This window comes from Haliaeetus leucocephalus, unplaced genomic scaffold (assembly GCF_000737465.1).
Source record: "Haliaeetus leucocephalus isolate CR32 unplaced genomic scaffold, Haliaeetus_leucocephalus-4.0 Scaffold849, whole genome shotgun sequence".
NCBI lineage: Eukaryota > Metazoa > Chordata > Aves > Accipitriformes > Accipitridae > Haliaeetus > Haliaeetus leucocephalus.
Window position 1 is genome coordinate 2,710,325 of NW_010973285.1, and position 27,851 is coordinate 2,738,175.

The 27,851-nt window shown below is 41.5% G+C and overlaps 1 protein-coding gene across 1 annotated transcript in view; it reads left to right on the forward strand.

The window, feature by feature from the left end:
* The window catches only part of ARHGEF28 (Rho guanine nucleotide exchange factor (GEF) 28), a 99,076-nt gene that overhangs the window by 37,694 nt on the left and 33,531 nt on the right, over positions 1-27,851 (forward strand). Inside the window, exons 9-24 of the mRNA XM_010582869.1 lie at positions 10,633-10,763; positions 13,212-13,513; positions 14,755-14,839; positions 15,604-15,751; positions 15,911-16,113; positions 17,415-17,526; positions 19,763-19,843; positions 20,887-20,926; positions 21,475-21,598; positions 22,986-23,118; positions 23,498-23,553; positions 25,081-25,132; positions 25,713-25,857; positions 25,962-26,083; positions 26,379-26,519; positions 26,992-27,242. Coding sequence (XP_010581171.1) covers positions 10,633-10,763; positions 13,212-13,513; positions 14,755-14,839; positions 15,604-15,751; positions 15,911-16,113; positions 17,415-17,526; positions 19,763-19,843; positions 20,887-20,926; positions 21,475-21,598; positions 22,986-23,118; positions 23,498-23,553; positions 25,081-25,132; positions 25,713-25,857; positions 25,962-26,083; positions 26,379-26,519; positions 26,992-27,242 — 2,126 coding nt within the window. The remainder of the gene's footprint in view (positions 1-10,632; positions 10,764-13,211; positions 13,514-14,754; positions 14,840-15,603; positions 15,752-15,910; positions 16,114-17,414; positions 17,527-19,762; positions 19,844-20,886; positions 20,927-21,474; positions 21,599-22,985; positions 23,119-23,497; positions 23,554-25,080; positions 25,133-25,712; positions 25,858-25,961; positions 26,084-26,378; positions 26,520-26,991; positions 27,243-27,851) is intronic.

Genomic DNA, 27,851 nt, shown 5'->3' on the forward strand with positions numbered 1-27,851 from the left:
CCCCCCCCAACCCTTGCCACAGAAACCCAATACAGGGGCACTGGACCCAGAGGGGTTGTCTCCTGGTCTGCCTGAGAGAGTGAGCTGCCAGCCCATGGTTTAGAGGTGTTTGGGGAGAAGGAGCCCACCCGCTCAGCGCCGCGGGGCTGTGCTGGGGAGGTGACAGTGCCGTTCCACAGAGACTGCGGATGCTGGTGACATTCCTCTGCTTCCTTCCATCTTGCCACAAGCCACGGGAATGGTCAGACAATAGACAATAGACTGTAATATCTCTCAAAAACATATCATACGGATGTGTTTTGGCAAGCACTGGGTGAAAGAATTTAAGGCATTACATTATTTATCAAAAGCATTAGCCTTAGGTAATGCACACAAAACCCCCATTTGTTCTTTATCTTCACATCTATACCTTGTTATACATAATTGAAAACAATTTTTCAGTGGAGAGTAAGGTTAATATTTTTCAGCTAGAAAGCACGTTTTATCTCATGAGCTGCCGGATCTCTGTGCCAGCTGCATGCAAATGCCCCACTTTGGAAATAAAGAGTGGCAGGTGAAAAGTGCGTTGGATCATCCCACAAAGTGCAAGAATGGGGAAGAAAAATATTTTTAGCCAAAGACTTTAAGGCAAAGCCCTTCTTTGTGGCAAAAAACAGCATGAGGTCTTTCATGGCTGCATAAAGGAGTTTTACAAACTAGAAAAAAATAATCTTTCACAAGGCCCGAACACAGCAAATAAAGTGAGTGATATTCAATTAACCCTTCAGAAATCGGGGTTAAGGTTAATAATTTATCTGCGCTTTCAGACTGCCATTGACAAATTCCCGTGCAAGATCCTATTCAAGGGGAGATTGCAGCAAGTGGGTGAAAAGCCTAAGAACTTGGCCAAGAAGCAGAGGCTAAATGGTAGGAGTACATGATCAGGTTTTTATCACAGCAGAAATTTAGTAGCTGGATTCTCCAAGTGTTATGTAATAGGGCTGCTGCTGAAAAATTATTTAACAATCCTTTATTACTCATTTGTATTAGAAGGTCTAAATGAAAGCTGCTAGTTTAAGGGAGGGAGCAGGCAATAACTGAGCAGTCAGTGAAAACATTTATGCAGCATACAGAGGTCATTCAGGACAGTAAATGTCTTGGCATGTAAAGTATTTTAATGCCATTAAATACATTGGCTGCATTTCCGCATTGTGAGTGTTTTGTTCGGTTCTAGTTATTCCTCCCTGGACTAAACAGAAGTCCAGGAAGACCAATGGGAGTGAGTAAGTGTATTTTAGTTGAATGTATAAGTGAAAAAAGCCAGATTCGGTCAATTTACGGAAAAGATGCACAAATGGAGATCTCACAGAAGTAAGCAAAATTTACCATTTCTCATAAAGTAGAACGAAGGAATAATTGCTAAAATCAAAAGGTGAGAAATTTTAAAGCCAGTGTAAAACAGCTCGCTCTAAATGTAAATTACTGTTCACCCATGGAGTGCTGCCTTTTGTATGCATCTGAAATTAAGACTTTATGGTGGTTGGTGTTAAATACATCCGCTGAGTGAGAGAGCACACTTGGGTAGGGAAAATTGCTGCACAAAGAGGAAATCTTTTGTGTTGGAGCAGTTGGGAAGACATTTCCTAAGCAAGCAAGTTATCCAACAAATATGCTCTGTCCTTTCCTTTTCTTTCAAACCGTGGCCACGACGGGAGACATGCGAGTGCCCTGGATGGTGTGCAGGTGGGAAGGTGTACGTCAACGCCTGCATTCCCGTATGCCCAGGGGATTTATCAGTGCAATTTGAACCTGACATTCCAGGGAGTGAAGGTATTTTGAAGTGGATGCTTAAAGCATGGATTTATATCCTCTCTGTATTTTCAGTCATCCATTGTCTGTTGTAATTCCCTGGGGCTGTTAATTATATATATAAATCAAACAAAGTCTATGGGAGTGTCTAATATTTAAAGTGAAAGTCTAAGGCTTCCAGCATCTGGGGCGAATTATTCTTTTCAGGCCTAACAAAGCTGGCAGAACTTCAGTTAAGGGAAGGGCAGAACAATGATGTGTTTCAACTGTGTTTTATGTAATTTGTGCACTTTATGAAGTGCTTGTATAATAATTACTTTATCCCTGAAAACCTGATAGATATTTTTCTAATGGGTTTTGAATTAAATTTGCATTTGAATTACATTATTTTCTTTCAACAAATACATTGTTATCTCAGACTAAAATGTGGATTGAGGAATCACTTGAAACATAATACAGAAGTAGCGCTGCAGATCTCAGCAGCCTGAAAAATAATTGAAGTGAAGTAAGGAATGTTAACAAGCTTGTCATCATCTTCCAAAAACTGACATTTAAGCTGATCCACATTCCCTCTCCTCCTTTATGTGGAATACAAAAACACATACATTGTGGGGTAACAAAAACAAATGTTTGGTGGAGTTGGTTAAGAAACGGTGGACATGTTATTTTTGTATTAGCTCTTGTATAGCCACATTTGAGTGTGTTTAAAAAAAATGTAGTTTCTGTAGTGTAAAGATGTTGGGGGAAGGGATAATGAGTTCCTACTGAATACTAATTGCCTACGAGTTGTTCGGGGAGACTGTATAAGAATGGAGGATTTGTTGTAAATTAGTCACTAGCTGTATTGTGCATTGCTGTGAGGTTAGACCAGAGCTGTAAGGGTGCCAGCTTTACAAAATCCTTACGATTCACTGTCTAACTTGGTGACTGTGTGAAGGAGAAAATACTATTCAGACTAAGTATTATTGGAAGGAGAGCTCCTCTAGTGACAGTGTAATCTTGCTTTATAACACTTAAGCTTTAAGCTCATTTAGGCTAGAAAGATGAGAGCGACAGATTTTGAGTAGGTTATCGCTGCTTTTCCAGCTGCAACATCCCAAGGTCTGCCAAAGTTGTAAATGCTGAGAGGAGGGGTATTGCTCTGCAGTAATATAGGGTCCAGCAGATTGATTAATGCTCTTAGATTACTGTCACTCTTTGGCTTCTTTAATTCCAGCATTTTGCCTGTCCTTAATTTGAGAGTCCTTGTAAACCCTACTTTTAACATGGAAACAAAGCTTTGAAAAAGCCTGCAATAGTTTGTTTACTTTTGAGAAGTATTTTCTCATTCCTTACTTGGCTCCTATTGTTTTCATTTACATCAAAATGGAAAGGTGAGTTAATGATTCATTGGCACACAGTGACCTTTCAAATAGCTTTGGACCACGATGCAACAGCTCCACTCGAAGCTCTCATACTTTAACCTCCTTGCTTCTGCCTTAATATTTGCAGCCTGAGCTGTCTACATGCCTGGACGCCTGAAGAGAGCAAACATTTACAGCTTCTCCCTCCCCTGTGTTTAGTGGGCAATTTGATCCTTCTTTGTCCATTCCTTTATTTTACATCACTCTTAGACTTGACTTGCTATTGAGAACAACAAAGTGCAACTTTGGGAATCGACTGTCTGTTTATTTAGCACAAAAATGGACTCAGACTCTGATTCACCTTTTAATTACTCTTGGCCTTCCTTACCTAAAATGAGGATTCGAAGAAGGGCATCCAAACCAGGTAGAAAAAGCTGTCTTCTTTTAAATGACTCTCACTTAATAGCTCTGCCTCCTTTTCATTGTCTGGTTGTGTGCAGGTGGCTATAAACAGCTCGCGTGAGGTGGATTTTCTTTCTATCAAAAGCTGCCTCACTGTTGGTTATGCTTTTGTAGATAACGGTGTTGGAATTTGTTAAGTAAGAAGAAAGTGTTTTCTCCAAATGATGTACTGTTCTTTAAAATTGTTTTTATGTCTTTACTCTCTTAGGTCTTTTTTTAGTTCTGGTTGCATATGTAGCTCTCACTCAGCAGCTCTGACACCCCGGGAGCTGCACGGCACAGCAGTGGCTGCAGAAAGCTCTGCTGGTTACAGTTGTTTTCATTTAGGGACAACTTGGTAGTTCAAATATGCCTCAAAACCTAACAGGATTTTTTTTTTTTAAATTGTGTACAAAAATCTTACCAGAATGAAGAGGGAAATCTTTTGCTTTCTGTAAAACAAAGCGGAAGAGTCAGTTACTCTCTTTGGTGGCAGGATCAGTTACTGTCTTTGCACAGTTAGACATTGTGCTCCTTTGTGGAGAAGTCTTTGGGAGGTAAGCATTATAAATGTTGTCAGTATGATAAAAAGGGTTTTAAGGAGCTTGAAAGGCACTGACCAGCAAGTTTATGTTAGGAAGAATTATCATTGAAAGCTTTAATGAGGAAAGATAAATTTTTACTACATTTAAAAGCAAAGAAATGAAGAGAATGGCAAAAAATGTAATCTGTGCTTCCTTCCATAAAATTGCTTTTTTGTGTTTCAGAAAGGGGAAAAACCAAATAAGGGAACTAAGATCCATCAGTGTCATTAAAGTCAATGAGCCAGGAGAATTGTGTTTACACAGACTGAGATTTTGACCTAGTTTTAGAGTGAAAAATGTGTACAGAATGCACACTTTAACATGCAGAACACTTTATGAACTTTTTACTTTTATTCATGGGGAAATCTAATATGTCCCAAGCGCATAGGAGTTTCTGCAATGTGTATGGAGGCACATGCAATTTGCAAAGAAGATGAAATGGGTTGCAAGTTGCATCGTGTGTGTTCTTTCCATCTCTCATTAGGACTCGTTTTATCTGTAAATGCTGTAAAGCTGCGCACCCATCCTTGATGGCACTTTTGTTGTTATTTATTTTACCTTTAGACAGCTTTTTTTTTTTTAAGGCTTCACCTGTCGTAAAGAACTGTATACAGATCTGGTGTTTGCATGTTATAGTATTGCATCTTGTTTCCCATCCGTGTTAATAGTATACCGAGACATGTGGCTTGTATGCACAGCTGACCATATATGTGGGTTTGTTGCAGCAAGAAGGTGCTCTTGGGTGCATGTGCATGTTTTAGTGGTAAAGTCCAAGGGTTCACTTGTGCTTGGAGAATTGAAATCCTGGCTGACCACAGGGTGGGAGAAGTGCCTCTGCAGGGGGTACAGCAGGCTCGTGATCTACGCTCATGTTCTATGTTTTTCTGGTAGTACCCGAACACGGCCGGTTGATCCTGGCACGCAGGTGTGGGGTACGTGCCTTGGAGCTGCATTTCACTTGTGCAGGAGTTCAGGTCTCAGTGAACAAGAGACTTGTAGTGCCCGGCAGGAAGCGGTGCGGGATTCTTCCTCCCCACCCCAAAAGCTGTGAAGTCGTTGTTGTGTACCTGCGCTGGGTGCTCCAGCTGATCTGGGCAAGGACATGTCAGCCTCCTCCCTTCCTCTCTGAACCCACAGGCTGTTGGTTTCCTGGTCTGGGGTCGCTCCCCCTGGGAGGCAGGGGAAGATGTGCAGACCTGCAGTGGGAGAATCCAAAGCGGAAAGTCTCACACCCCACTTTGCACCATATGCATCAGTGTTTTCAGATTCTAAGTTCCCTGCATGCCCCAAGGTCAGCTTTTGTCCCTGCTTGGGGACCTCTCAGACCGGGTGGTGGAGCCTCTGCCCTCTCCCTGAACTCCTGGGACTGGCAGGAGCCAAGCTCAGGTTGCGCACCTTCGGGGCCATGCATTGCAGACTCCCTCCCTCCTGCTGAGGCTGCATGTGCATGGCATAATTAGAGGTTAATTAGGCTCAACAGCGAATATGAACACGACTGTGTCTTAGTGATTAGGCTGGGGAGGGGATCTAAGTTTTGTTCCTTGCTGCAAGACCCCTAATGGTATTTGTTCTGCTGTTTAATGTGAAATGGCCATAAAGCAGGTTTCTTCTCCCCTCCTCTTGTGCTGCATAATCTTACCTGTTCAGAGGCAGTGACTCTCAGAGCCTTTTTGGAAGCTTTGACAACCTTCAGGGGTGCTGAGAATATGCCTCCAACAAGACTGTCCCACTGTGCTGGGAGGTGGGAGTTATGCGCCGAGTCCACTTGGGCAGAGGTAGGAATTGGAACCGACTGTCCCATATCTTGGGAAAGTACTTTATCTGTTGTGCTGTTGTATAAAATGAGACACTAACCTATTTCTGTTTGTATATTCATTTGTATAGTAGGCAAGGTGCCTGCTTCAGGGAGGGAGGTCAGGGCTGTGAATCCCATGTTGGAAAGGGATGCTTTCTCGCATCTCACATTTAGGTGACAAAGATCAAAGTCAGTGACTGACGTGTCTTTATCTTTAGTGTTTCTTAGTGGCTACTTTAGGACCACATCTTGAACATGATGGTATAATTTCTAGCATCCAGATGCCTGATCCTCACCGTGCAGTATGTAGGAGCCGCAGTGCTTTGGTTTCCACTCCATAGATTTGGGACAGTTAAATGTTTGTCTTTATGGCAACAGCACTTCAAAGCCTCACTTTACCCTCCATGTGATGCTGTTATTACGTACTTGCTTAATTTTGCTGGTATGAGTAGTTGCACCGTCTGACTGAAGCACCGAGACACCTGAATTAGGAATGCAGATCCCTCATTGAAACTGGTTGTGTGGTCCACATCTATAGACCTGCATGTCACTTTGGCTGGCCCCTCACCAGGAACGTGTGGTGGTCTTTCTCCAAATTCAGATGATCATTTCTGGATTTAGAGGAGTATTTCTGCAGTACTGCATGACCCATGAACTTAGCTATCTGGATTTTTTGCTGACTTCATAGCTCTCTTACTTCAAGTTATACATTAACCCCTGCTCACATTGCTGGGGGTAAATGTGATGAGCTGTCTGAAGACTAATCATTGTATCTAGAGAAGGGAATTTGTAATTTCTTTCCTGGCTCTCAGCTTGGTCACGTTGATGTATTTCACTTCTATTTTGCTGTGTGCTCTCTCATAGAATGTTTTAAGTTTTGTTTTTTGTGGAAAAACAGTCAGTGTTATGTTCTTGCCATTTTCCAACACAGGTCATTCAAGGCTATACATTTTCTTACAACAACATAAAGCATATTTTGAATTATTTCTCTGATGATCATATGATTTTTTAAAGTTAACGTATTTTTATAAGCTTTTATGCCTGGTAAAATGTGCAGCCTTTGCTGTATAACTTTGATGACAACATTACAGAAGATGTAGAGAACATGTGCCTACTTATTCATTGGTCAAGGTCTTTTATTTTATCCATGTTTGGAGATTATCCTTCCCAGCACTGTGGCTTTTGTTCACCTACATCTAAATAACGCATACATCTTTCTGGACTGTTTGCCAGGCAGATGGCAGAGAGCCACAGGCTCTGCTAAAGGAGACATTTTATTCTTTTTTGGTGGTCCTGGCACAGTATACAGTCACAGAACGTTCAGCTATGGCAGGATGATCAGCTTGGTGAGCTGTGCTTGCTGGGTTGTTTCAGTAACAAAGCCAATTTTGCTGTGTTGTATTTGGGTCATTTTTACCTTAGTAAGCATCTTGATGTCCATTACTGACACCTTTCAGAGATAAAACTCTTTGGGACACCTGCACTCTCACAAGAAGTGCGAGTTTGCCCTGGCAGCCTTACCTGTCTTCCCATAAGCTGTGCTGAAGTTTTTTTGCATCTGCAATGAGAATAAGCATTTTGAATGGGTAGGGGAGGTTTTGGACACATTTTGTTTAAAAATGCATTTTTTAGATACTCCTCATCTTTCAGGCAGGCACAGCCTTGCTGCATATTACTACTGGTACCCAGTGCAGCAAGCTATTACCTGCTGCTATGTTAACCTGGAGGAAGGTCTGCTCATGGTCCCCGTAAGACCGAGATGACTTGTAGGCAGCAAGGCAGGCTGTAGTCAATTAGTGGGGCTGTAGGAATGCAGCGTGTGATGTGGATGTTTGTGACAGTTTTGTCACTTGGCAAACTGTGTGGGTCTGGCCGGTGGAAATAAGTTACTAGCACAGTCAATGTGTAATTAATAATGCTCTCCCCTGCATTCAGCGAAGTCTTTAAATACTTCTCTTGTTACAAAGTTAGTTTGATGTAGTCCTCCCTTCATGCATGTTTGAAATTGGGTGGTGGAGTGGGAGTAAGGAGGTACAGTGGGGTCATATTGCAACGTGAAGCCCAAAATAACCTGCTACCTTTTGTCTGATCATTTAAAACCCCAATGAATATTTATTTAGATGCCTCACCTTTAACAACAGACTGGAGCATTGCCAGAAAAACATAACAGCATTTAGCAGTGATAATCAATAAAGATTTACCAACGGAAGGTACTGCAAATAACATATTCTGATATATCTTGTTGTATTTGCAGCAGCTTTCTTCAGAATTTGTTACTTAGGCCGTTACTCTCTTACAGAATTTTAAAATAATGTAAAATGTGGTATTAGAAGTTGCTGTATAAATAAAAATGTGAAGTAATAGGGGCATTTTGTTGTTTCTGGCTCGGGACATGTAATTCATAGTGCAGTCCATTAACTGACTGTAGAGAGCCAGCAGTAGGGACTGGGAAAGTGTCTCCATAGGCTCAGGTTTATGCCGTGATTCGGGAATCCCCAATGCATGGGCTGCTTTTCAGGTGTATGTATTGAACCTTTGCAGCCTACCACTGGAGCCAACTACTGCCCTTGCCAGTTGTACCCAGTGGGTTCATATATGAGAGGGAGCGTGCGCTGGGGAAGGTAATAAGCGTACAAGAAGCAATGGAGAGCCTGACTTTTTTTTTCTTCCTGGTTGTTGGTTTGAGACCAGCCCTTGGAAAGCTTTATTTGCCACAAGAAGGTACTGCCAGTTTTGCGAAATCCCATTTCCATATGATTTTAGCTGCCAAAGTCTGATGAACTGCTGTAGAAAACAATGCTTTTTATACTATTTATAAACAAAGGCTTTGGGATCTTGGCCAACATAAGGAAATGGCTTGTAGCTTTAGCAATTCTCAAGATGGCAGTCCGTAAAATCATGTTGAAGTTCCTGCAGGAGCGAGAAGCAAAATGAGAAGCGTAAGGATGTTTCAATGGTATGAGATCCCGCAAGGCCTGCCAGGACTAGAAACCAAATAATTCATAGTGTGCCTTTTCTAAATGGGAATTTCCAGTTTTCTCTAAGTATAGAGCTTACTGTTCTTGGGCTTTATGAGATAGCATCTTAAAATTAAATAAAAGCTGCGGTGTAGCACTGCAGTTTTGGCAGTTGTCCGGGACTTTTTTTCCAAAGAAACAAATGCCTCAGACCTTGACAAGTGTAGTTTCTAATCCAGTGTCATTTCTTCATTATAACTTTTCTTGCAGTCTGATGGTCATAGGCATCTTGAATGGGGCTTTAAGCAACCTGATCTAGTGAAACATGTCCTTGCCCATGGGAGGGGGGTTGGACTAGGTGATCTTTGAAGTTCCCTTCCAACACAAACCATGCTATGATTCTGTGATCTTCCAAAAGTAGTTACATTGCTTTAGGAATATAGCGTGGGGAAGGTCTTTAGTGGTATCTTTTCCTTTTCACCTTTGAAAAAAAAAAAAATTGCTGATACAGATTAAGAAGGATTTTTTGCATCATTTTCAATAACAGACAAACTGGAATTAAGTTTATTGAGAGTTTTGATTTTGGGTATTTTGCTGGGTATGATACTTTACCACATAATTTTTATGCTAGTTTATCTCAGTTCACTTCCAATGGCACTAGTTGACTTACGGAATCTTAAAATAAGGAAAATTACAGTACAACTGTGATATTTTTTTTTCAGCCTGTTTTCACGCAGTCTAGAACAAGACTGATTTCCACTTTGTCATATTTTGCTCCTTTTACAATCAGAAGATAGTATGAGGCCTTGACTACTGGCTCAAATGCTGGATTGGTGCATGATCTTCATACTTATAAGCAGCTTTAAGAGAAGTGGGCCTGCAGGATAGACAGTGTTTCTGTAGCACTCGGTTAGGTTTTCTGCTGCTCAAAGCCATGAAATAGTCAGCCCATGCAACTTTTTGTAATATTTGCAGTCATGAACACACTATTGAAAACTAAACTCTGAACTTCTTTTAATGATTTCTGGTGAGACTGATAATTTCTCATTTCAGTACCAAAAGCAGATCAGATGCAGTGTTCATCCCAAACATCTTGTTCATGTGTCAAATCTTGATTGATTGCTGTGACCCTGTAAAGGCACTATCAGTGGTATTTTATTTATATCCCTCTCACAATTTTGTTACTGTTTTTTGTTTTAAGAACAGTAATCTCCTTTATTGGTTTAAGATTAGTATTTATGTTGCTTCTGGTAGGTCGAATGCTTTAGGAGAGTCATTATTTGATGGCAATTGAACCGTATTCTGTTCATATAATGCATCGGATGGTAGGTATTTAGTGTATAGGCCAGAATCATGCATACTTCATCCCAGCCCATAAATCTTGTCCTGTGTACTTCGGCAACCACAGATCTCTGCAAAGTTCTAGCTTAGATGGAAAATAGAAGGTTTTGCTAACAAAAATACAGGAACACTTATTTTTAAGTAATGTGAATGATTCTGTGGTACCTTTTACAGTCTCGTCAACTATAGGCTTCTTGGAACATATAGCAAATATTAGGCAGTTACAAATAGGCAGATTTTTGAGTGGCCACACAAATATTACTCAAAAATCCTAAGATTTGGTGCTTAATGTTTAACTTTGCCATTTTTATGACCATATATATACATGAGAAGAAGATGGTTTGAGATTTAATGGCATATTTTCCACAATTTCTTTTTTCCAGAGCAGAGACAGTCTACCCTTGATGTTCTCAGGAAACTCAAGGCTCCACCTACTTTGTTTGCTGCAACCAGACTTTCTGCCATGCTGAGTGGAAGTGGTGAAGTATATGCAAACTGCATGGTAGTAGATCAAGTAAGCTTATGAAAAATTTGCCAAAAGTTCAAACATCATCTTCTGTTTCAGTAACTTATTTGTGTGATAGTAGGGTCTTCTGGATCTGTCAGCAGTGGTGTGTGGCCAATTAGTAAAGCTTTAAAATAAAAACAGTAATACCTTACTCTTCTCAGCTGTATTTTGTAACCCATTTATGAGGTCCCTTTTAATAGATTCAGTAGATGATAGGAACTGTTCTCCCTAGCCTGTAGGGAGAACTCTAAGACAGCTCTTACTCTCTTTTCTGTGTGTTTGTGAGCTAAATGGCATTTGCTTCTTTCTCAGAGACATTAACACAAAGTAACTTGCTCATGTGCATTTCAGATTTTCTGCATTCTATGTACATTCACAAGAGAGCCAAATTTGCTGATGCTGGCTGATTTCAATAGTTAATTATAAGCTCATAGCTAAGCTTATAGGTTCAATAAAAATGAGATATTGATGAAAAAGTGAAGTTGATGTCCTACAACTGGCATGGAGCATTCTGATACTGGAGATCCTGACTTAATATTCATGTTTCTGATTTATTTGTCACCAGCACTGGAGATAATCTAGAGTGTCCAGGCCAAATTATATTTTACATCACCATGTTGCACCTGAAATCCCTCCCCCATGGTCACACTCAGATATCATAAGTTGGGCAGGGAGGACTAGTCCAACTCTTGTGTATAGTGGTTGTGTGTAGGTAAACAGTCACCAAATTCTGGTGGCATGTAGCTATGTTTCAGTGATGGTTGAAGTGATTTATTTATTTGTAACCTGCTGTGGGCTCGGCCTGGGGTGAAAGTTGGAATGTAGGAGTAAGAAATGATCAGATCATCATGCTAGAAGGTGGCTGAGATTTTACAAGTGTGATTCCCCCCCCTCCCCCTTTTTTTTTTCCATTCCCTGAAACACTTCAGCCGCTGCATTCACTGCAGATCCAACTCATTGTGACAGCTGAGATGGAAGTTTCAGTCAGAGGCCAGAATGTCCAAAATGCACCTAAGGTTACTGAGAGATGCATGAAATAATGACCTAGGAGTGAGCAACTAGCAGGGGACTATATAGGCAACCTGTGAACCCTTGATTTTAACAATATCCAGGTTGGAAGGACAGAGCTGCAGAAGTGCAGCTCCATTACAAATGCAGATGTTAACCGGAGTATATTGCTGAGGGGTCCTTCAGCTTGGATTACTTACCTTTGCTCAGTGCATAGCCACATTCATCTTTGTTAAATTGCTGATTGGGGCCAAATTCTCCTTAAGCCCCACGCAGCAGGAGCTGGAGCCGCTGCCGGAGGAGGTCCCTCTGGTGCTGAGGGGAAATACTGCCCAGGCAGGAATAACTTTGAAGGGAGGGACAGCTGCATAAGACTTGGGAGAAGCATTTTACCTTCGTGCATCTTACCTGCACAACACAACAGAAGTACTTCCAGACTTGTATGCGCCAAATCTTTGAATACAAATATGGGCTGCTGTAAACGTGCCAGCAGTTCTGTCTTTTACTAAGAGAAACATCATTACAATGGGGATGAAAACACATCTCAAGTGGGGCCAGAGAGGAGGAAGTCAGCAATCTGAAAGACCAGGGGAGATGCTTGCAATTCTTCCTTTCTGCTTGCTTTTATACCGGCGCTTTTTGGAGGTTGAGTGTTTTCACTGGCCATGTGACTTTTCAGTATTATTCAGTGTCTAAACAGATGACAGTAGCATCTAACTAAAAGACTGACAATAAACTGTGTTTTAGTATCTTCTGCAGAGTTGACAGGAGAATTCAACCTCAGTTGCACAAAGAATTATTTGTTACCAGGGTCTAAATCCTGATCCCTGTAGTGAGAAAACATAATTCCCAACTCCTTTCCTGTCTTTGTGCAAGAGAAGGGGTGCTTCATGCCCATAATTGCTTGATGGCAAAAAATAAAGATTCCTTTCCCTTCTTCCCCTGGAGAATCTCTGTTCCAGGTCATATATATTTATCTCAAAGCTTAGGAAATTGGTGCTGTAAAATTAAAAGTGCATGATGGATTTTTCCAAGTGCATGCTGATTTTTCCAAATTAAATTGCACAATGTTTGAATTCTCCTCTTGTGTGTCTCCCACACTAATGTATTATGCATATTTTTGCTCAACTCAAGGATTTTTTTTAATAAAAGCTATAAATATATGAATTGATACATTTAATGAAAGGTATAAATCCGAGTGAGAAATCCATTAGACTTGCAAATACCAATTCATTGCTACTCTAATTATGGAAAAAAGTAATGCAAGGATTAGAATCTCTTAGCCATATAACTTGCCTTCAGTTCATGTGCTGTAAAAAGTAATAGGGTAGGGAAAAACAAGGCAAAACATATAACCATAAATAAAATGGCAAACTAATCTGGTCCTTGTTCCCTGACAATATATCTTGTTACTGCCTCTTACCAGCATTCATTTTTTCTCTGCAGGCTGGAGATTTAAAGGCTAGCTATGTTCATGGAGATGGTGTCAGCAGTGAAACATGTCTGAATCCCACCAACTCAATCCCGATGTCTAAGAGCTCTTCATCTCCCTCCCTTGAGGAGAATGACCAATATATATATGATCCAAATGAAGGAAATCAAAGGCCAGTGAAGAATGGAGAAAATGCAGGTTTAATACATACTGTTTCACCTTCTGATCCATATGGAGCAGATTCATACCTTCCATTCAAAAGCCATGGTTTTATTAAGGATCGGGGCCAACTTTATGCTGATGTGAAGAAAAGAAGGTATGGAATTGACTTGATGATAAGGCCAGAATCAGGATTATTTATGATAACCTTTTATTTCAAAAGATGAAGCAGAATCTGGAGTAATAAATATTACTACTGAGGTAAAATCACTGATGTTTAAATTGTCCTAATGATCTGTTTTCATAAAATAGTTATGAAGACATTTTTAACAAATAAAGGGTGTCCTCCAAGTAAATTCATTTTTAATGCAAATTTATACTTTTATACCTTTTCTTCTTGTATGTATTCTCTAAAAAAAAAGAATCAGCTGTTCACTGTAAGAGTTTCCATTATGGCATTTTTGTCAGGAACAAGAATTTCACCCTAGTTTTTCCTCAGTTATGTTTTCCCTTAAGAAAATATTCCAAAATCTGTTGAAATCTCTGGGAATCTTTCCATTCTTTGCACTGGTCTGTAGAAAGACCAACTTATTCCTGATGGCATATATTTTTTAACCACAAAAGACGAAGAGTACAGCTTGCATTTCTGATAGGTTCAGACTGTTTTTTGCTCTTTTGCTGGTTTGCTGCCAGTGGAGCCAGTTGTCTGAGGACCCTCCTCCAGATGGCTTTAGGTTATGCTGGGAACTGGTTGGCTTCAGGAATGCAGAGAGCTTGGAAGATGAAACTATTTTTTATTTATTGATTTTATTTTTTTTTTTAACAATTAGTAAATTTCCTCAATAAAAAGGCTCTACTGCTTCTATGGATACAAGAGACATGAAATAGTTTCCTTCATGTACAGGAGGAAGTTTGAATCTGTCTCCCACATTTCAAGAGTGTTTGGACTAGTTGGAGGTAGGGCATCAGACCTATGTGGAAACAGTAAGGAAGCAGTAGTGTCTGTCCGTTGTTGATTAAAGTGGGCAATAACATTTTCTCTACCCTAATTTTGAGTTTCTTATGCAACTATGAAGTTCCACTAGGAGGAGTCTTTTAACACAGATAAGACAACAAGCGTCAGGCTAAGAGTTGTTCTTTCCCAAACCTTTTATTTTTGCTAGCTACGGGGATATCATGTAGATTACTATAAAAAACCTTCTGCCTCTGTTATAAACATTTTTCTGCTATACATTTTTAGATATGTCCACCTTTTTTAAGACCTAGGTCACATACCTATATGTGAGCTTTAAGAGCTTATATGATTTTTCAGAGAGATGTGATTGACCTTAATATGTCAACTGTAAGTGATCCAAATATTACACATAAAATAAGACTGTCAGTATGTAATTCCATCAGCATCTTCCTTGAAGTATCTGAGGTGATGTGGCAAGTTACTCAGCAGATCTTTAAACCAGCTTTTTATGTCAGAAAAATTCCCCAGGTAAGTTACCCCCAGTAAGACATGTATGCTTGTCTGTTGACATAGACACGTATTGCTTTTCTGATTTTAAAATGTGAGAGTAACCGATAATGCAGTTAAATAACTTGTTTCTGAGATGTCACGTGGGCTATTACTAAGAAACATTGCAAAAGATGGTCTCCAGAAGTGTAATAAGGAAGTAGTTTTGGACAGTGTCGATAGATTTGGCCTTCTTCAAAGTGAATTGTAGTGGTGTGTGAAGGAATTGTTGTGCTATTATTCATGGTAGGAACTCCGCTATTTAGAAATACCACACATAATTTAAAGTTTTATGTTGTAAGGCTGGAATGTTATGGCAAGCAGTCAACCGTTCCTTCCAGTCACTCTGATGAAGAGACCATGAACTTGCTCTTGCAGCTAACGGGACCCATTCTGGGAAACCCTGGTACTGCTGAGAAACCTTACTGCACTCTTCTGCTTGTGAACCCTTGCCAATCAAATAGTCTCTAGGTGTTTGAAATACTGATTTAGCCAGAGTTTTTTCAGTTTATAGTCCTATATGTTTTTATCTTTTGAAATGAATTTCATAAACTGTCTCAGACCCTCCTTCGTCTCTCTTGTTAGTTTTGTCTTCCATCCTCCATCAAGTCACAGATGTAGAAAAAAGATGTCTGTGAATAGCCACGTCGTGTCTTTCAAATACACACCCAATATCCATATATACCCACATATCTTAATACTGAAATCTGAGCTAGTTGTCTCAGTTCTCCTTATCGTCTATATAGGGAGGCAGGTACCTGTGTGGAACAAAACATTTCATTTTAAGGGAGATGCTGAACATGGGTCTGAAAATCATCCTCCAGAAGTGGCTGACTGTGGTGGGAGTCTGCATGATCGTGGGTGATGCAAATGTCTGTATCGCAGATCCGCAAGGTTGGGTCAGATGAGTCCTGTACAGCGTGACTGAGTACCTTGACCAGGTGACTGCAAACCTGAGAGGGGACTCAGAACGTGACTTACCTGACATAATTGTGGTGGTTTGTGTTGTCATTGATCAGATGATACAGCAGTATCTTTGCTTGTTGCATTAAGGTTGGGATGGATCGTTACTAGAATTCATGGGAATTAAAGACTTCATTGTCTGCTTCAGTTCAAGTCTCGATGACCTTGAAGTAGACGGTGGAAGTGGAGGTGTTTCGGACAGATCCCACATTCACTACCCTCCCCTCGGCTCTTCAGAGGCCATGACTTGTGGCAGAGATGGATTGGACTTATCTATCAGTCTGCAGCCCAAGGTATTTGATACTATCTTGGTTTGCATTGTTTTCCTTTTAAGTAAATCATTGAAAACATGTGAGAAACATCTGAATCTTAAGGGGAAAAATGAGGTCCCAGTTGGCCATGCTAGTCCCTCTGGAGAGCAACACCCACAGCGTTGTGGTGGAGCTGGAGCTCCCCAGTTGTGGCCAGGCTTGGCAGAAGCCATGGGAAGGGTCCATCAGAGATTCGATTCAGCTTTGAAAAAAGCATCGTTTATCAGAATCGTTTCGAAGGAAATATCTTGGGTTCAGTGAATCAGCATTTTCTAACCAAGATATGTTTAGTGAGGAAATGTTTAACCAGCTGTAATTATGTGAAAGGGTAAGAGCTTTGTAAAGTATAAAACCAGCCTGCTGCCTGTTTTAAAACAATTGCTAGACTCGGGAAAATTCATTTGGGTTTTGTGCATTGACCAGTGCAAATCTTTCCTCTTCATTATGGTTTTCTAAATTATCCTGGCTACATTCATTTCCATTAGACCATGGTGCCATTTCTGAATCTTTAGTCACATACATAGAGTTATTTTTTGTTTGTAGGGATTCTTTATGTTTTTGTTAGACAGACTTCTTGCCACTGTAGAGCTTTATCTGATCTTCAGCAAATGTTTACATAAAGGGAGAAAAAGAGTCCAGCACAAACACTGAATTCTGTTAGGGCTACTTTTAAAAACAATCAGATAAGTTGTTTAGGAGTAGTCTCCTAATGTAAATGTAAATGATGTATCAAAAATCAGGGGGTTTCCTTTCAAGCCTGATCATTGACATATTTGGGGATCAGAAAATCTTTTCACACACAATAAAAAAAATGCAGACAGAAAAGGTAAAGAGGTTAACTCCCTTCTTTGGCAACTCTGACAGGCAGGGCATTAGTCTCCATGAAATATTCTTGAGGTATTAAAGTACTAAGATTAATGGCTTTCTTGGTAAAGGAAGATAGCTTGGTCATCAGATGTAATGGCCAACAACACTGTTTGGATGGTGCTTGCCACCAAACTTTAGAGGAATGTAAGCTTTCTCTTAGTCTAAGTCTCTTGCACCCACAAATTATTTCCTGTAATATACAAAAAATTATCATGGTGGAAGTATGACAGACTTCCTAAGAGTTCAAATGAAATTGTCGAAAATTGTACTTCAACTTAAAGGTTAATGAAGCCAAGACAATGTATGCCTGTGGTCAGTTGTCTTTCTTTCAGGAATTCTGTCACTGATTTATTTTATTTCTGTTGCTGATGTATTTCAAAACAACACAAGTTTTAATTTGCTGCAATTTCTTGTAGGAATGCACAGTGTCTGGGATTCGGTCACGCTCCTATTCCTGCTCCTCGCCCAAAGGTTTATTAGGAAGACCTTGCATTCCTCGAGACTTCGCAGTTGGGGATTTGAATGAAGGTCAGTGCTCTGGCTTTGCACCTGCACAGCCTCATGCCGTGCCTGCCTGCTTCAGGCCCAGCACCGATGGCTTTACTCAGGCCTGTCCTGTACACAGACCTCGCCGATGTGCGTGGAAGCAGGGTCGGGTTGCCCTACCATCATTCCTCGCTCTTCTCCCATCTACTGTCCTGTTATGCCCTCCCCTGATACAGCACCTCCTTGGGAGGGCACGCAAACTGGGAGAGCGTTAATCAGGAAAAGTAGCATAGGCAAGGGCAGTAATCTTCTTTTTGGAAGATCCTGACCCCAGCCTCCTGCTGGCTGGCTGGCAGAGACCATGAGGAAGCTCAGGATGACACAGAAGAGGTGTCAGAGGGCGGATGGTCCCGGTTTCCCGTAGATCCTGGGGAATCCCTGAAACATGAATGGGCTATTGTCATCTCCACAGGCTGGGGAGCGGAACCCACCCTCTCCATCAAGTGGAGTCAGAGATGTCTCTGCAAGAAGCTTGTAATTTTTTACGAATTGTTTCTAACGTGCTTTATTTCATAGTTTCATATTTAGAAGACAACCCACGCTTTTTGCAATGAAAGTATGGGTTATATTTGAAAATCATGCCAAGTGTGAAATACATATACTGTACTTTTCATTTAATCACATAACTTAAAAACCACCTGCATTTCAAGAGACTTGGCCTCTGTCCCTATAACCTTGTCCACTGCCACACTGTCAGCTTGTCTCTCCCTCCAGTATACCTTTAGCTTTCCACTAGTCCTGAGCAAGAGGCAGGACATGCGAGTTACTGTGATCCAGATGGGATGGACACCCAGAGGGGTGGTAGATGCCCCATTCCTGGAAGCATTCAAGGTTAGGTTGGACGGGGCTTTGAGCAACCTGATCAAGTGAAAGATGTTCGTGCCCATGGCAGGAAGGTTGGATGGAGTGATCTCGAAGGTTGCTTCCAACCCAAATCATTCTGTGATTCTGTGATGCAGAATGTGAAAACACACAAAAGTTGTGGAAATGTTATCGTTAACTTTGAAACCAGCTAACAAATTCAAAAGCTGTTGGGAAGCTGAGATGGGCAAAGCAGATGGGCAGACATGCAGTGACTGCAGACATCTTCTTTCCTTAGGACTGTGTTAAGCAGTGCAGCAAATAAGTTGTTTGTGGTTATTCAAATGCACTTTGTGAATGTCCCCTTGTAAGGATGAGTATGCACTGCAGCCTGCAGTAGGCAGCTGTGCTGTATTTTTCCACATCACTTAATGTATTTGTAACCATTTGTATCCAACAGATTAGGTGGAAGGCTTTGGCAAAACAAGGCAGAAGAAAAAGATGGAAATGTCACAGAAGTAGAGGGTGGCAGATCAGCAAAGCCCTGAGGCATGTGCTGAAAGTTGAAACAGAGTTCCTTTGACCTCGCAGCTATGGGACTGTTGGTGTCACAGCCCGTTAAGCTTCGTCCAGACACCATTACCTGCGCTGAGCTGGTCCGGGCTTGGGCCCATGTCCTGTTCATTCTCTCTCCCCTTCCTCCTGGGACAGTCAGTGCTGGACCTGTACCTGTCTTGTGGAGAAGGTGGAAACCCTTTCCTGTCCCCGCTTTGGAAACAGCTGTTCTGCAGCCTGTACTGCAGATGCGGTGGGCTGCTGGGGTGGGGGGGTGGTCTGCTGAGGTTCCTGCTGGCGGTTCCCTGCCATCAGCACCTCGTGCCTCATCCCTTCCTTGCCAGCGTTTTGCAAGGATGGGAGCATTGAACAGAGAGTTTGGCAGCTGGCAGTGGTGATGACTGTGTGAGGTAGGCACGGCTGCTCTCACTTTGACCAGTTGCATCTGGGTACAGGACTAGCTCAAGAGCTTGGTCCCAGAAGCTAGGTCAGATAGTTAATCCCGATCTCTGAGGGCTGTAGTGGGATTGTGTCTGGGTCTGTGCAGGTCTCTGTGCACTGAAAACCTGCCCCTTCCCCTCTGCCTAGCTGCCACCACTTTGGACATCTTGCTCGGGGCTTAGCTATGCAAGAGGGAGGCGCAGCTGACCTTGTACGTTGCAATGGTTATAAGCCAAAGCAGCTGAATGCAGGATGGCAACGGGATGGTCTTTTTTGCACAAAGTACGAGAGAAAAATGGGAGATTGCCATCCATTTCTGGTGGAAGCTTTTCAGTACACTCAGGTTTAGAACAACTACCTGCTCTTATTCGAGAAGGCATTACCAGGCTGTAACAGTAAAGGATTTGTCCCTGCTCTGTAGATGGTGTGCTCGTGAACAGTGGTCGATCCCTCCTTCAGGCTCTTTCACTCTCTAAGTCAGTGTCTCTGCTCCACCCTTGTAGTAAGTACCTCAATGCCAACCCCACGGTGCTGTTTTGCATGAGGCTGTCTTCATCTCCCATGGGTACATGGCCTTCGTTTCTTCTGAAAGCATCCTGCGGCACAAGTTGTGCCTGGAAACTAACTGAAATGCCCTTTTAGTCCTGCTGCTTCTTTGGTAAATATTCTAGCTCTCACTAACTTGAAGTCTATGTTTGTCTGAAGACATGCTGATTCAGCGAAGTGTGTTTAAGTTTGCATCTAACTTTAAAGAAGGCATAGTCTGATGCTTTGACTTAGGCAGGTGTTTTAAGTATCTTTCTGAACCATACCTGCGGTAGCTTTGCAAAAAAATGTCTGCAAAATGGACAAATGTCTGCAAAATGGTTTCTAATTTGGAAATGGTAGAGTGGTCTTTATTGTTTGTTGGTTTTGGTTTTTTTGTTTTGGTTTTTTTTTCTTTTTTTTTTCAAAACAACCCAACTGAATGATTTATCTTTTATTTTGCTTTTTAGACAGTTTGTTGAAGAGTATCTCCTTGAGTCCTCTCTACTGTTTCTAGGATGTAAACTTGTAACATTACACATCCTGTGCAGTACTTAGACTAGTAATATTCTTCTTTACGTAGAGGGATTTAAATTTTTTTAATACTGTAGATAAAGCTGCGTAAGATGGGTAATTGCAAATGGTAGAAGAATGTCATTAAGATATCTTACAACAAATTATGTAAAAAGCAAAATGAAGTGTGAATCGTTCAAGTCGGGATTGTTAAGAAAAACAAAATAAATATTTTCTGTTATTCTTAAAAATAGACTGTTTGCAGAGACTGGCATTCACTGATACCTATCTCCATTCTGGCAGATTCTCAACTAAACATAGCTTAGTAGGCAGTGGTCTTACCCTAGGAAAAGCTGCTTCTAATGTATATACGTTTTGGCTTTCCTAAATTTCAAACGACGTTGCAAGCCCGTAATGACAAGCTTATGGCCTGGTGGAGGCGGTGCGTTTCAAGTAAACCTGACAACCTTGCAGTCTGAGTGCCTGATAACTGTTTATGTCTTGCAGAGCGAGCGTACAGTCTGCCCGAGCAGTCCCGCGAGAAAAGGTATGGGTACTTGTGGCACCCGCGGTTTGGGGTGCCGGGAGCAGGTCTGTGCAAGAATGCCATCTAGGGAGCAGAGCGGGGAAGAGGCCCGGGCACCCCTGGCAGCGGGATTTTTAGCAGCAGTTTAGGGGAGCGCTCCCGGCCCAGGGGATCTGTAAGCCCCCACTTAAACCTTGTGCTGAGCTCAGCCCAGCTCGCTCTGTGCTGCAGCGGGGATTTGCTGTGCACCACTGCGGGACATGCGCGGTAGGGGTGTGCTCCTATCCACTGTAGGCACGTCCAAAACACCGTAATAAAAGCAAGGGGGCTTTTGATATCAGCCGTGATCGAGGCAAGCTTGTAACACATTGAACGTTCAGAGAAGCCCACAGGCTGGTGTTACTCCTTTTATGTAAAGAGGGATTGCGGTCTTTTTAATAACATCGGCTAAACCCACAATAAAACAGGTAATTGTAAATGTTAGGCAAAACAAGCACCATCCAGATTCTGCTCTGTCTTAAGGGGCTGTTCACACTGGAATGAGGGTTTTTCACGGGTCTCTCTTTTAGGATTCAGGAGGAGGAATGGAATAAATACATTGTACCCTCAAAAAATGAGTCTGAAAAATGTAAAGTGAGTCGGACTTTCAGCTTTCTGATGAACAGAATGACCAGCACACGGAATAAGTGCAAGGTAATTTGGGATTTATGTCTATATTATTATGTATAATTATGTCACTGTAATTAAATGAGTTATAGATGAGGATCTAAATTTTTATGTAAAGATAAGTTCTTGTTTATTACAAACCCACAGAAGTAGTAGGAAGAAACTTTTATCTTTATTTTTTAATTTTAAAATGTATGCAGGATACCCTGAAATGGCCTTCATATTAAAAACGAGCTTTCCTTTTAAACAGTAGCCTTAGCTGAACAATATCAAGTATTTCCCTTGCCATTTTTTTGGATGTTATTAGTAGTCTCATTTGATGATTCAGCCAAAGTTTAAATGTATGACTTGCCTTTAAGAAATAATCTTCTTCGTTAAATAAAATTAAGAGGTATGGGCCTGTACTTGCAATTACTCTCAATAAGGAATTGAGTCTGTAACCTCTACATTGGCATGTAATCAGTTGAATTTGCCTTATTTGAAGTTAATGGGACTTCTTGCACGATTAAGCACTGCTTAGAGTTACTGAGGCCTGTGCAGTCAAACGTACATACTATGGGAGGTAGGTTAGAACATTTGTGGTTTAATTTTGAGACATCTGAAATTTAGATTAACGGCATCAATTAGCAGCTTGAGAGATGGAATTGGACTACAGGATCTTTCCAGCTGCCTTTTCGGCAGTTTTGCAGGCTTTCTAGTACGCACTCCTGTGCCTCAGGATATCCTGACGTACATGGATGTGAAGATGGTTGGCTGAGGCTGTATCTTCAAAAGTGGCAGAACTGGCTGTGAACATGTATGTCTGGTCCAGCAGCCATAGATTAGCCTGTGTCTCCTAAAGAATAACTACCAGGGCTGCTTGGAGAAATGTATATTCACACCATCAGGAGTACTGTAAAAATAGGCAGAATTTATTAATTAACACACATTAAAAATAGGTTATTTCTAATGTCTTCTAAGATCTAAAGACAAGTCTAAATTTACAGAACTACAGCTTTAACTGCAGAGGCACGAGTCTGCATGTATGCCTCAGGGAGATGTAGGCATTAATATTTGTATGTGCAGCAAGTCAATAACACTTCTTAAATTTTATTTTTTGGCCCTTCCCTTTTTGCAGCTTTATAAATGTATTTCTGCCAGTCTTCCTTGGTAATGGTTGCTGGCTTAGCTGCCAGTGAAAGCAATGCCTGCATCATTTTAGGACTTCAACAATGTTGGATGTAATAATATAGTATACTGTTACAAGTCTTCCAGGACAGGGAATAAATGTTTTAGAATCATTTGCTCTTAAAAGGAATGTTTTAGTGGTTTTAAGATTGAATCACTTTATCTTCTTTTCTAATGTTGTGTCCCACCCCACCCCCCCGCCCCCGTTTTTTTTTCTTTTTTCCTGCCTCTGCTGTTGGGGATGAAGACAAAAAATAAAGATACCAAAGATAAAGAGAAACTGAACAGGCACAATTTTACAAATGGGACTTTCTCAGGAGTTATCCCATGTATGGCTTGTGAAAAGGCCCTCCTAGGAAAGGAGTCACTACAGTGCTCTTGTAAGTAGTTGCTGGCTTTTGCATGTGAACTAACAGTGCTCCGAATCCTGCTTTGAGATCCTGGTTCAGTGTTTGGTTTCAAAAAGAAACCTTGCCTAGATTTGGATGTACCTCCTTTATGTAATGAGCTGAGGTTGGCAAGGGAGAGGGAGGAAGGATGGCAGGTAACAGCATCAGAAGGGAGGACAGCCATCTCCTAGCCCCCAGCACATTAGACAAAAACTTCCTTCTAGCCAGGGGCTGTAACATCAAAGCATCCTCATGGCTACTTCAGTAAGTGGACCTGGGGGAGGGAAAAAGGTGAAGCCTCAGAGTAACATTTTCTGCAGGCTGGGGACCCTGTTGGATGCCAGGCTTTGAAACGTGCCTTCTCTTTCAGACTGCAACATGATTGTGCATAAGAGCTGCAAGGAGTGTGCTCCTGTGTGCACCAAGGTAACCTCCTATACCGCACCGTTCTTACTAGAGCTTATCTGCTTTCCAAGGGGTCTGGAAACATCATGAAGGAAAAAAGAAAGTATACACAGCCTGTCCAGACCCAGTGTCTGTATGCAAAGGGCTGCGAGGGTGTCAAAATGTCTAATACGAGCAACAGAGGGAGCACTGTGCTTGAACAATAATTTTTAGAAGAGGGCCAGAAATGAGTTTAGAGAGATATTTCTGTTTTTGAAGAGTTGCAAGCTCAAATTGTGAAATGGTGTGCCTGGAAGTATGCAAAAGTGATTAAAAAGAAAAGCTCCTCAAAACCACAGATAGCCCCTTGTGTAGAAGGGGGGATCCTGTATGTCTGGACTGATGGAAAGAAGAGATGGAAGGGACTTGGGGAGGCGACCTAGTCCATCTCCTCACCCTCAGGCAGCCTCACTTCTAGGTAACAATTTGGGCAGATGTTTATCTGACCTGTTCTGGAAAATCTCTGGAGGAGGGGACTCCACAGCCTGCCTAGGCAGTCACTCCCAGTGTTCAGCTGCCATTGCAGACAGGGCAAAATCAGTGCTAGAGCTGATGGATATGCCTTTATTTTAAGTAGGAATACATGCATGGGGAGGTTGTCATGACAAAGACATAATTTTCAAAACCAGATGTGTAAGGCTTCTGCCCTCATGGAACAAAATGGGACTTGTAGAGAAGTGTGCCACAGTGATACAGGTAATTTTTCCAGTTAGTGGAGTGTGTCTTTCTGGTGTAGCTGGGTTTTGCATCAGGGTGGCTTGCAGGGAGAACATGTTTCCGTACAGACTCTCCAGCATAAACAAGCCTTAAACTGGACATAAATCAGGTGGTTTTATTTATTTTGGTTATAGCTGTCACATCATAGACCTGCACAAATTTCTGGGCAACTTCAGGGCATTAGGACAGCTGAACTGGCAGTTTTAATTACTGGGGCTAGTGGGTTATTTGTCAAGTGGAGACAAGAGCCGCCACCGCCCCCAGCTTATCTCAACAAGAATGAGGTGCAGAAAATGTTCGCTGACCCACCTCACGTGAAATGCATGCCTAAGCACAGAAGGCTTTTACTACAGGTTTTGCAAAAGTTCACTTTGGAAGGGGGATCAATTCTGCCTCTGATACCCAGGCTTCCTCACGTAGTGCCCTGCCACAAATGCTTCGAGTTTATTTGAATATAAAGCCCTCAATGGGAACTCCTTTTCTTGCAGCCTCAACAGGCAATATTTGTACAGCGAAAGTAGAATGCTGTAGCTCAGTGACTCGGTTTAGAATAAACAGATTCGATTTTGTGTTGTAGTACAAATGATATCATTTTACTTTGAATATTGTTATCTACCAATAACTAATAACTTGGATTTATTAGTTACTGGTATAAATTAGGACCATAATTTAGGAGCACTTTCTTGAAGCCCTTTTTTGTGATGATATATGGAAGTGAGTTACTGACTTGACTACTCAATGTGTTATCAGCTATGATTTCACTGCAATTTCATAAAATTCTTCTTTTTTCAGAAATCCCAGGAGAGGTACCATAATAAAAACAAACCCCAAGCCGGTGTTACAAGTAAGTTAGGAGGTGTAAACCTAGCACTTCTAAGTTAAGCCTTGGTTAAAAATCACGGGACCGACAACATGAACTTTCCTGTAACATTTGTGGTTTCTAGTTTTCATTTCAGTATCTGTAAGAAAGTGTGTGTGTCTCTAATATGAGTAGGATTTTTTGAAGAAAATACTGTTGATTTAACTCATCTTCTACTAAAATGAGTGGGAGTTTTACTATGTTTTCTTTTCAGTGAGAATGAAAATCAAAAGTAGTCATTTCTGTCTCGTGCTTTTGAGTATGTCATTTACCATATGCACATACGTTTGGATCTGCTATGTTCAGGTTGCAGTGTTAGAGCATGTATGATTTGAGATTGTTTTATTCTCAATAATACCCCCGCTGGAGCTATTCCACTTTGCCTACAGGTTTATCTTTATATTCCGTGGGAGAGCATCACGATCTTGTACCATGGCAAGGGGACATTCTCGATACCCAGTATTGATCAATATGAACACCAGATAGTATTTCTCAATGTAAGTGTGCTGTTAGTGACATACTCCACATTGTTTGTCAAAATGTTGTGTTGTGCTTTGCCTCACAGATTCCCTGCCTGGAGACATTTCACAGATGGTGCTCTCCCCGGTGCTTTCTTCCTCTGTGCCTGTCGGATTGTCTGCTGGAAGGAGGGAAGGCTCGCCACAGCCCCACTTCTTGTCCAAAAGTGTCCCCAGTGCCAGTTTTGAAAGGTAGAGGGCAGCTGCCAGGGGACTATGCTAAATAGATCATTCAGCTTTTCTAGGAAAATAGAAACCATTAAATAAATGTGGGAATTTTTTTTTTTCTGCTGTAGAAGACCTACACCGTTTTCTGAACAAGACTCTGAGACTAGCACCTGGAGGCCCAAGTCACGGTCTGAAGAGATGTTACAAGCATTAGGGACCTTTTCTTCAATGGATTCTTTTATGATGGAAGGTGACAATTATTGCACAGATGTTGCATTTTATAACCTGTATTGGATAGTGCAAAATAGAAAAACTCCTTAGTTGGTATAGGAAGCCACTTCATCTGCTAAACGAAGAGCACTTAACGATATTAGTATCTGGCAAGCTTCTCTGTTGTAAAGCCACTGCCAGTGTTTGCAGAAGCCTTGTCTAAAGTTCATCCCTGTGATGTGTTCCCCTTACTATATAAATAAATTTGCATGTGCAAAGGTATTTCCCTTACTGTTCATATGCCTGGTGTTAATGAGATACACATTTCGTCATAGATGATGTGGATTTGTCTCAGTGGACTGATCTCCGCACAGATGCACAAGAGTTTGAGGCAGAGTCCTGGAGTCTTGTTGTGGATCCAGTGTTCTGTAGCAAGCAAGAAAAGGATGTCATCAAGAGGCAGGATGTCATTTTTGGTCAGTATTTCAAAGCATCATATAGGTTTAAAAACAATTTGGTGTAGAAAATAGAGAGGGAACCTACATGTTTTATGTCCAGAAGAATGAATGCTTCAACTCAGAACAATAAGAAGGTTCAAAGAACATTTTTGTCACAAATTACAATCTGTCCTAGAGCTAAGGAAATGGTGAGTAGCGACTACCAGGACATGTCTGCCCTGTTCACAGAACGGTTGAGATTGGAAGGGACCTCATCCAATCCCCAGCTCAAGCAGTTGCAACCCCAGCTTGTTCAGTGGGGTACAGTTGAGAGAACTGTGCCAGAACCAGACAAATTAAGTCTTCCTACTGACATAATCTATTAGGTTTGAGGCTCACACAGAAAAAAATGTTTATGACTGTATATTTGCATATTGCTGAAGTCTATCTTACAAGGTGTGCAAAATGTTCAGGTGATTACTATACTATGCTGTTTTCTTTTATACTGCAGAGCTGATGCAAACAGAAGTGCATCACATCCATACCCTGTTCATTATGTCTGAAATATTCAGGAGAGGGATGAAGGAAGAACTGCAGCTGGACCACAGCACAGTGGACAGAATATTCCCCTGCTTAGATGAGCTACTGGAGATGCACAGGCAATTCTTCTGCAGAATGAAGGAGAGACGGCAGGAATCATGTGAGGCAGGGAGCGAACGTAATTTTGTCATCAGCAGAATTGGAGACATCCTTGTGCAGCAGGTAGACGCATCAGCTCTTTTAATCCTTTATGTACTCAAGGTTCCCAAATTAAACAATGTATTGATGTCAAAAACTTTTGTGGGCAAGAACAGGGCTATGGTTGCCTCATAAAATTCGAAGACTGTTCCCTCCAGATGGTTGCAGGGTGAAGTAGCAATGAGAGGCGATAATGTCTGACAGGTAACTGTGACGAACTTGGGATGAACTTCTACCTGTATGGTACTGGTGATAAGGAGAATGATGAACTTGGTCCTGCTCACATTAGAAGGATGCTGCCATCATGCCATGGACTGCAAAAAATGGAAGCAATGGATTCACTTTTTTAACAGCTGAGCAGAGGTGTGAAGAATTGCCTGATGATGGAAAAGAAACTACGTGTTCATTTCTTGTAGCGATCTGGCATGGTGCATCTCAAGTTGCTGCTCACTAGAGAAGGGGTGGTCACAGCGTATTTATGGTGGCTGCAGAACAGGAACTGCTCACTGGTCACCCTTCAGTTCCTTGCAATCAGAACAGTGTGGCTTTTCACCTTTGGTCAGTCAGTTTTCACTCCACTGAAATAAAGAAGCTGAACCGTTATCTTGTCTAAAAGCAGTATGGAGATCAGAC